This window comes from Girardinichthys multiradiatus, chromosome X (assembly GCF_021462225.1).
Source record: "Girardinichthys multiradiatus isolate DD_20200921_A chromosome X, DD_fGirMul_XY1, whole genome shotgun sequence".
Taxonomy (NCBI): domain Eukaryota; kingdom Metazoa; phylum Chordata; class Actinopteri; order Cyprinodontiformes; family Goodeidae; genus Girardinichthys; species Girardinichthys multiradiatus.
Genome location: NC_061817.1, coordinates 18,004,664 through 18,015,469, shown reverse-complemented (window position 1 = coordinate 18,015,469; position 10,806 = coordinate 18,004,664). Strand labels below are relative to the sequence as shown.

The 10,806-nt window shown below is 40.6% G+C and overlaps 1 protein-coding gene across 1 annotated transcript in view; it reads right to left on the bottom strand.

The window, feature by feature from the left end:
• Window positions 1-6,675: 6,675 nt before the first annotated feature.
• The window catches only part of LOC124862506 (protein phosphatase 1 regulatory subunit 29-like), a 117,230-nt gene continuing 113,099 nt past the window's right edge, over window positions 6,676-10,806 (bottom strand). The window contains exon 4 of the mRNA XM_047356461.1: window positions 6,676-10,766. Within this exon, the coding sequence (XP_047212417.1) occupies window positions 8,265-10,766 (2,502 nt within the window). The 3' untranslated portion in view covers window positions 6,676-8,264. The remainder of the gene's footprint in view (window positions 10,767-10,806) is intronic.

The window sequence follows — 10,806 nt, the reverse complement described above, 5'->3', positions numbered from 1 at the left end:
AAATAGGTTTAATATTTTTGTTTTAGTTGTTCTGGTATTTTTGGTCATGCTTGGTTCATATTAAAATGCAAAAATTAATTTGATGTGGGTGATGTCGGGGCTGCTATCCCTGATTGTGGTTCTTAAAGGGCATAGCAATTTATTGCGAGATTAACCTAACTGGAGCAATCAACATAGCAGTTTTTAAAATATAGAAATACCATATGTATGTTAGTGGTAGCACTGTTAAAGAGGATATAAATAAAACAAACAACTGAAAACAAATCTCTGCTTTTTCTGTGCAAGCTGTACAAGCTAATGTCAGAACTGCAGCCGAGCTACCTGTTATGGGAAGGTAGAAGAGCAGCAGTTTAAAACTTCCATTGCTTCAGAACATTTGGGACTGTTAATGAACCTCTTTTAACAATTTTGTTGTGACAACCATTTAGGGAAATACTTATTGTACTATGTATGTTCAGTACGTTTTTGTTTCAGGTGTTGCTTAGGACATGGCTTTAATCATTGCAATTGCAATCAATGTCCACCATGTAAAACATCCATACATCCATTTTCTATACCCGCTGCTTCCGTACAGTGTCACGGGGGAGCTGGTGCCTATTGACAGCGGTCAATAGGCACCCGGTGAGAGGCGGGTACACCTTGAACAGGTCCCCAGTCCTTCGCAGACTGTAATCTATAATTACAAGGCATATGTTGCCAGTGGTGAAAAACAAAAATTACTGATAAATAAAAACTTGACATTGTATGCCAGCACATTTTTTCTGTCGTAGATCAGTGTACACACTGGATATTTTATTAGATTCATCCATTCATTTGTTTACAAAAATTTTCACATGCAGTTGAGTTTTTGAAAATCCCTTGTTGATGTCAATCGTCAGAGGGGAATAGGCATAGTGGGTCAAGATGACAGAAAGGCAACGGAAGCTCAAATAATTATTTGTTAAAAACATGGTATTCTCTTCTCTGACTGCCCATCTGAAAAGATGGGTTATAACAGCAGTCGACCACATTGGGTGTCACTACTTTCATATAAGACTGGGAAAGTGAGTTTACAAATTTCCACAGCTTCATCAAAATTGGACAATAAAAGTTTGGAAAATGCTGCCTGGTTTGATGACTCGATTCACACATTCAGATTATATGTTTGGAAGTTGGTGTAGGGAATATGAAAGAATGAAACCATCCCTGGTTGTCACAGTTGTTCAAGATGGTGAAGGTGGTGCTGTCATGTGGAGCAAATTCTCTTGAATCACTTTGGGCCAGCACCAATTGATCATTATTTATTCGCCACAGCCTTCATGAATATTGCTGCTGACATTGTCCATCCCTTTATAGCCACAGTGTAACCATACACTGAAGGCTACTGCTAGCAGGAGAATGCACCATGTCACAATGCTAAATAATCTTACACAGGATTCACAGACATTATTAACAGAACAGCTTTAGTTTTAGTTTAGCTACCCCTTCACATTTTGTATTACGGATGTCTGCCTGCATTTAAACAAAGTCTAACTCAAGGCCCTTTTCTCTGAAGATCTACACATTACCTGCCTTACAGGAAAAGAGTCATTTTGGTTTAGTCAGTGTGTGACTTATTCTGACTCACATTTGTATATTGCATTTCCATCATCTGCTCTTGCTCTGTGCATTTTTTGTGTGTAAGGGGGAAGGTAAAAAAGGATAAACGTAAACATTTTTGCAATATACTGTAACATGCCTTTAAATGTGTAGACACACACTCTTATTGACCTGAAATGAGGATGGTTCAGTTTGAAAATGTTTCATGCATCAGTCACTCTGGGTAAAAATGTAGAGTGTCTAATTAAAACATTTACCACACTTTAATTTTGGCTTGACTAATATAACACTTCATCAGCAGATTACAGTAAAACGTTTCAAACTGTAAAAAGTCTGTTTGTTTTTTCGATCACCACCCAAGCCAGTCTCTAACAAAATGATTAAACATTAATAGTGCAGTAGATTACTTTTTCACGTCTCGCAGTCTTGCGGCTCTGAGACAAACCAGAGGGATGGCGTTACAAAAGGACCATCCATCTCTGAGCAAGACACCCTCCGGGGGTTCATAGAGAATGTGGGCTGAGATTTTTCTTTCATTTTGTTGCTGGCTATGTGGGACAACACAGCCTCTCTGCTGACGCTATGACTCACATTTTAGATTGAGAGATTAAAATCTGCCATCTGCAAACATCTGTGTGAACAATGAAATTCGAAAATTACAATTTTAGATGCCATTCTAGAAATCTCCACCGAAAATTAACTAAGCATTTCATTATAACACCCCAATTCGTGTTTTACAAGCAGAGGACGAATAAACAAAGGACTAGTTAGGGTTTTTGTTCTACCACACCAGATCCAGTGCTAAACTGTTGCCAGTGCTCTCTACTCTAGCACTGAAAAACTGCTGATATCTTTGCTCCAAATTCTCGTTGGATAAGTTTAAAGAATCATTTTGGTGAAGAGCTGGTGGTGTTCTGAGCACCATGTTTACTTTTGATCAATCTTATAAATTAAAACAACAGTAAACAGACAAAGATTTTTGTTTAATAAAAAAGTTTGTATGTCACACAAACAAGAGGAGCTCACTTGCTTCTTTTATTCCAGCTGTTTATCTTGATTTTACCTACTGGAGTTTAAAATGTAACTAAACCTGATGTAAAAGTGCCCCAAGCAAATGTTGAAAAATGCCACCAAAGTGGGCAGCGGCAAACGTGGTGATGCGCTGGGGGGTTAAACAGGAGTGTGGTCAGAAGGATGAGTGAAGTGGCAGCTAGCCTAATTTGACATATGTGGACAGTAATGGTTTCATTCTAAATCAATGCTTATAAACTAAACTGGTGATAGTAGGACATGTGTTTGCAGAAATACAGTTTATGTAGCTAAACCCTCCTTGAGCTGTAATCATATACAGAATTTCAGAATACGACAAAGGGAGGGTTAAACAATTACTAGAAGAGATGTAATGAGATATAGTGACTGCTGATTCTCTGGGTTAGCAGAACCTTGAAATGTTGACTGTACTTCTGTTTTAATATATCTTGCAGACTTTAAAGGCAATAATGAAATATAGTCCATCTCATTTACTAAAAAAAACTCTTATCCCAACATTGAAATTGGACTTGTAATGCTTCACTGTCTGTTTAAGCAAAGGCTTGAATAGTCTGAGCAGAAAGGTAGTTGAAACATATCACACCTGAAAGTCTATTTCCTGAAAACACATTGATCTCTTATATATATATATGCATATGTTAATAAAATATAAATGTATGAATTTAATTGTTATTCATGAAAATAGTAACAAGCAGCATTTAATGTCACTTTTTTTTTTGTATATTTTGTCAAATAAACATGAATAGCTGCTGACATGAAGCCATCATTATAATTCTGAATGTCCATTTCTGTAAACTTGTTATGGCAGTTGAGAATGCAGTGAGTGAATGCACCGAGTTCCCTCTGTTTGATTAAACGCTCCAGAAATACCAGCAACAAAAAAGCGAGTAATTATCCTGGGATTTGATGAAAGTGTTTTGTGTTCCTTGAAAAAGTTTGTTCCTTGAGATGATTAGAAAGCAACAAATGCTGAAATATTGCAATGGTTGTTAAATGGCAGTCTATACTAGAGCTGTGATGAATGCCAGAAAGCCACTGTTACAACCTTATTTTTGTTTCGGTAGATCCAACTCTCACATTTGAACACAGAATTAAAAAACAATGCGACTTCTTACCACCTTGAGATATTAAAATTGGTAAAAAGTATAAAGTAATCACTGTTTCACAAAAATAAAAGAGAGTAACAAGATACATAGATGAGCATTGAGATACATTGACACACCTTTGCATATCTTGTTCACCTTGCATTTATTCACTAGAATAAATATAATGCTAAAGGTCAACTGCAAAATGCAAAATAAAAAACAATCTAGAAAATACTTCTGATGTCTGCCTGCATAACAGATCATTGCTTCCCCTCATACTATCCTCCCACTGGACCTGAGGAAGCAGGTAAGGTGGGAAGTCGGTAAAAGAGAACCCTAGAAGACTGCTCAAACGATGGCAGCTAGTAAAAGTTTCACATTTTTAGGGCAGTATGTCCTTCATGGTTGGAGAACTAGGCAGCGGGCAGTAACACAAACTGCAGATTATGACAAGTGTTAATTCAACAGAAAATGTGGGAAAGGTCTTCAGATACATTGATGGCTGTGTTACCAAGAAAGCAAGGTATGCTTGCAGATCATCACAACATTGCAATATCCAAGGTGATAACAAATACCATGAACTTTTTTGACATCTGTACATTTGTACATGCCATTATTAATCTATTGTTGTTCAATCTCAGACAACCAGCCACAGGGGAAAAAAATAAAACGTATTAATTTAAGTCTGTCTGGGCATATAAAATATTATCTGACGAGGCATGCCGACACCTGCTTACAATGACCACTGTGTACCACACAGCTACACATACACAAACATGGGGCTTAAAGTGCATGGCATGCCTGTCACAAGTTGGTTAATTAGGTTTTCATTTATAGACAACAATAGAAATTGTTTCCAAAACAGAGTAGACACATTGGCAGTAACCATGAGCGCCCTTCCCAAATGTGCCCCATTCAGTTTTAATGTTTGAGAAAGAATTTGGAATGTACTGTCATGCTCATATTAAACAAGGATCTCCACGTAGCAAGTTTATAAAATAAAAACATTCATTTTTTTTATACTCACAAATATTGTTTAAAATCTTTTGATTGCATTTCTTTCACTCTCACATGTTTTTAGTCTTTTATGTCAGTGTACTGTATAATACAACTGAATTTAGGGGAGGTAATATATCATGTAAATCCTCTATAAATTAATGTATAACCCCAGATTTAGTGTTAAACAACCTCAGGTAGGTATCAACTAGGGGTGTAACAAAGAAGTCCGTGGCACAAGATCTCAGGACATAAACATGCTTCAAGGTCTATTTCACAAAGCTGAATCCAGTTGCTTCCAGGTTTTGACTTCTTCTGGTGAAGTAAGTCTAAGCTGTTGCTATACCCCTGGATATGAAGGTATCTGGTTTAAGTATGACACATATGTTATACAGGTCCTTCTCAAAATATTAGCATATTGTGATAAAGTTCATTATTTTCCATAATGTCATGATGAAAATTTAACATTCATATATTTTAGATTCATTGCACACTAACTGAAATATTTCAGGTCTTTTATTGTCTTAATACGGATGATTTTGGCATACAGCTCATGAAAACCCAAAATTCCTATCTCACAAAATTAGCATATCATTAAAAGGGTCTCTAAACGAGCTATGAACCTAATCATCTGAATCAACGAGTTAACTCTAAACACCTGCAAAAGATTCCTGAGGCCTTTAAAACTCCCAGCCTGGTTCATCACTCAAAACCCCAATCATGGGTAAGACTGCCGACCTGACTGATGTCCAGAAGGCCACTATTGACACCCTCAAGCAAGAGGGTAAGACACAGAAAGAAATTTCAGAACGAATAGGCTGTTCCCAGAGTGCTGTATCAAGGCACCTCAGTGGGAAGTCTGTGGGAAGGAAAAAGTGTGGCAGAAAACGCTGCACAACGAGAAGAGGTGACCGGACCCTGAGGAAGATTGTGGAGAAGGGCCGATTCCAGACCTTGGGGGACCTGCGGAAGCAGTGGACTGAGTCTGGAGTAGAAACATCCAGAGCCACCGTGCACAGGCGTGTGCAGGAAATGGACTACAGGTGCCGCATTCCCCAGACCTGGGCTACAGAGAAGCAGCACTGGACTGTTGCTCAGTGGTCCAAAGTACTTTTTTCGAATGAAAGCAAATTCTGCATGTCATTCGGAAATCAAGGTGCCAGAGTCTGGAGGAAGACTGGGGAGAAGGAAATGCTAAAATGCCAGAAGTCCAGTGTCAAGTACCCACAGTCAGTGATGGTCTGGGGTGCCGTGTCAGCTGCTGGTGTTGGTCCACTGTGTTTTATCAAGGGCAGGGTCAATGCAGCTAGCTATCAGGAGATTTTGGAGCACTTCATGCTTCCATCTGCTGAAAAGCTTTATGGAGATGAAGATTTCATTTTTCAGCACGACCTGGCACCTGCTCACAGTGCCAAAACCACTGGTAAATGGTTTACTGACCATGGTATCACTGTGCTCAATTGGCCTGCCAACTCTCCTGACCTGAACCCCATAGAGAATCTGTGGGATATTGTGAAGAGAACGTTGAGAGACTCAAGACCCAACACTCTGGATGAGCTAAAGGCCGCTATCGAAGCATCCTGGGCCTCCATAAGACCTCAGCAGTGCCACAGGCTGATTGCCTCCATGCCACGCCGCATTGAAGCAGTCATTTCTGCAAAAGGATTCCCGACCAAGTACTGAGTGCATAACTGTACATGATTATTTGAAGGTAGACGTTTTTTGTATTAAAAACACTTTTCTTTTATTGGTCGGATGAAATATGCTAATTTTGTGAGATAGGAATTTTGGGTTTTCATGAGCTGTATGCCACAATCATCCGTATTAAGACAATAAAAGACCTGAAATATTTCAGTTAGTGTGCAATGAATCTAAAATATATGAATGTTAAATTTTCATCACGACATTATGGAAAATAATGAACTTTATCACAATATGCTAATATGTTGAGAAGGACCTGTATATGCTTAAGGGTCTTGTTTTGAAGTAAGAAAAGAAGCAGTTTTTGAGTAACCCTGTTTTATTTACAAAGTCTGCTTCCTGCCATTCTGACTGACTAACACAGTCACATATTTCCATTGCATTTTTTTCCATTTATTTTTTTGTATTTCCTTCATTCAAAAATCAAATGCAACAACAGCATTTACCATATATGAAAAGGAGCAGAAATAAGCAATGGCTTATAATATCTGTCCACATAAACACTGGAGAAACCTCCACCACCATTTACCTGGCAGCATTTTGAGTACCTGGTAGAAAAGTTAGCTAATGCTGCTGAAGATGATAAAGTTGTCATGTGGTTCAAAATGTTCTAATAGTGTGAAACTAAAGGGACATTTTTCCTTTTTCTAGAGACTCTGGCCTGAATTTGATCATTTCTGGTTCAAAATCTAAAATTCTTAGACTTCTCAAACGTGAAGTGGAAATGCACAGTGAAACAATAAGTGAAACCTTTATTCTATTAGTAACAACACAAGAAGGAAGCGTTTTCAGTTCTTTCTTGACATATGGCCTATCTTGGAATGAAACAAACATCAAAATTTATAAAATGGACTAGTCAAACTTAGACTGATTTACTCTGCACCAAATACATTTTCCTTAAAACACATTATGCGATTTGCAAAATCTTAGTTTTACTAAAAATATTAGTAAAAGTTTGTCTCTTGTTCTCTAGAACTCACCATCCTGGATCGCCTTATGAGCTGGATATATTGTTACCCCCCTAGTATCAACTGAAGAATCATATCTAATAAATCAAAATACCTACTAAATAATTGTTTTGGAGAGCTTGTTTTTTGATAACTGTACTCAATAAACCATGTAACAATGTTAACTGAAAACCTGTTTGATGCTTCAAACAAAATCACTGCTTCTTCTCCTTATCCGTCAGCAAATTTATACAACCTAGTAGTTAAATTTGACCTGACAGCTTTTACGTCATGTGAGCATATGTGTGCAAATCATCACTTTCTTTCATTGTAACAACTGCTGGCAAAAGAGAAAAGGGTACGATAGTACATTGTACAAAATTTACATCAACTGTTCTTACCTGCTTTAAACAGGGCCCTGATCCCACCCTGTCTGAATCACCTATCTCGTAGAAGCTAAAAGGGATGTAAAATCCAATAGACAACAGGGAACATCTAGGACCGAACAAGCCTCAAGCTTGAGATGACACATGGCACTGATAAAAAATAGTCCATAGGATCACAAAACATGATCACTTCAAAGAGTACTAAATTACACAGTTGGCATTTGTTCGCTGTATAAGAATGAAATGCACACCATAAAATAAGAAAGAAAAAAATGCTACAATGAAGTGTAAAAAAACACTGTAATGAATGTCCAATTCCCAGGCACAGTTTCACAGTACTTGCTTGTAGCACAATATCCTATATACCTAGCATGCCAAAAAAGAAAAAGTAAAGCCCACAGGTAAAATTTGTCCTACATTTTTCCATTAATAAACTTCAAATGCTTTCTCAGGCCCATGAGCTTATCAGGATAAAAAGTACCAAAACTCCATTTCCTACTCTGCTAAATTTTCGTCCGAAGTTACAACTTCTGCTGAGCAGAGACACCCTTCCAATAATCAAGGATGTCATGCAGGTCCTCACCCTTAGCAAACTGTACCTTCTTTCGAAGAGCATTTCCAGCTGTCACGTAACAGGCCTCATCACGAGGCCCTTTTCGGTATGGACGAAATCGCTCCCAGATACGTAATGAACTCTCTGATGAGTACTCTGGGCTAGAAGAGTATCCAGAGTAACTGGAGTGTTGGCGGGCAGGGGAAAGCTGGGAATAGGATGCTGCGTCCCTGCGGGATCGCGTCAGAGGTTTTAGAAAAGAAACGCGCTGGGCTGGGGAGCCATGGTGTGACCCTTGGTAGTAGAGAGCTGGGACAGAGTGGCGGTGCTCCGAGCAGTGGTAGTCCTGCTGCACTTCCAGCTGCTGCTGCTGCTGCTGCTGCTGCTGTATCTGTTGTTGCTGATGGTAATGATGTGACTTCTGGCTGTCCTGATGTTGGGCACCAACACCACCACTGTCGCAACCACCACCACCCCCACAGCTCCCACTCCCTATTAAGGACAGTCTCTCCAGCGGCTCCCCACATCCCACTGGACTGGCCCGGTCTGGGTACTGTGGCTGTTGTTGGTTACAGGCATCTGGGCTTCTTGGTTCAGGAACATCCAGACTATACACTCGAGTACCTCCTCGTTCTCTGTCTCGACCTGTGGAGCCACAAGATGTGGTACTGCTCTGTTTCTTGACAGCATTGGCCATAACAACAGCTGCATCTGCACTCATTTGCCGTTGAATAGGACGTGTAGCTGTAGCTGGGGGAGGGTGCCTGTATGGGGGAGTGACAACAAAGCCCCCACCACTTATCCCTGGTCGCTCTGACAGAGGAGTGTTTAATGCAGGTAGGGGTGGAGGAGGCGGTATTTTGTTTGGAGCAATGACCTGACATGTCTCGGGCCCTCCTGGGATTAGACCACGAGCAAGGGAGGATGAACTGGGTGGTGGTGGGGAGGTGGGATTGGAGGAAGCTGTGTGGTTAATCGAAGTGCCTGAAGCAGCGACTGCTGCTGCATCAAGTTTAAGGGCATCAATACAGTTGTTAATAATCTGGTTAACTTTGTCCACCTCCATGGCAATAGTGGAGATCTCTGAGGCAGAGCCATGTCCATCATCGTCTGAGTCATCGCCAAGATCAGTTCCGTCATCATCCCTCAGGTCGTCGCCCCTTCTCCCGCCATGAACACCATCCCCCACTCTTTCCATCCCTGCCCCTCCAGTTCTCACATCCATATAGTGTCCTTTACTTGTAGCCATGGCTTCGGAGAAAGCAGAGGCCATCTTTTCCACTTGTGGGATAGAGGAAAGTCTAGAGGAGGTTGTATTTGCAGAGTGTAGCAGTCCAGAGCTTGAGGATGTGGACAGTTTTCCACTATGGTGATGCTGATATTGGTGATGCTCCCTGGACTGCTCCTGAAGCTTTTGCACTGCTGATGGATCATTTGCTACTGCTGCCGCCACCTCTGGCCCGTAACGCATTTCCAGTATAGTTTTTTTGACAGAGATTGACTTTTTCTTCTCATCATGCATACGTTTTTTACGAAGACAGTAGTAGACAATTCCTATAACAATGAGCATGCCAAACAGGCAGCCTACAATGGTCATTATGTAGTGAGTAGTGGTTGAGGGTGTGGGGAGCATATTGTCCGGACTTTGGCCACGAGTAGTAAACTGGAGACAGGTGTGGTTATAACGTTGAGAGTTACGAATAGACCCTACGCAGAAGGTGTAGTTGTTGTTAGGCCTGAGCTTGTCGAGTGTTATCTTTTGTATAGTCAATTTCAAATTGGTGACATCAGACACCAGTGTGTTATTGTATTGTGTAAGAATATACATTTTGCTGTATGGTGTTGGAATCTTTATAATGACAGAGGCTGATGACGAAGAAACATGATGGAGCTTAATGCTTGGGCTCAAGCTGTCATCTGTAGATGAAGAAGAAGGGGTGGACTGGTAGTATGGCCCAACACCACCAAACATCTCAGGTCCAATTCCAGATGGACCATCAAGATCGGGTGGTAGAGACGTCATTCCTGGAATCATCACGCCATCTCTGCAGCGATGGTACAAAATGTTTTTGGCATTGCGACCAGCGTGGCTTGAAGCAAAAGGACTCAGTAAAGGGTAGCCAAACATTTCCCTGGGTGTTTCACACTGGAGGCGGTCATAAGTGTGTGACACATTGTTGAAGGACTCTAACCAGAACAGGAAGCCAAGAAGATCGCAACCACAATGGAACGGATTTGCAGCCAGTTCACATACCATCAGGCGACTGGGAACTGTGAATGTGGATGGGTCGATGCGGGCAAGTTTGTTGGACGACAGGTCGATGCTGCTGAGACTGGGACACTCCCAGAATGCATTGCTTGCAACAACTTCAATGAGGTTGTGCTGTAAGAAGAGGCACTGCATGCGGCCAAGCCCTCTCATCATGCCTTCAGTGATATTCGTCAACTTGTTGTAACCTAGTTGAAGGACCTGAGAAAAAACAAAACAGCATTTTGGTCCTCACTTCTTT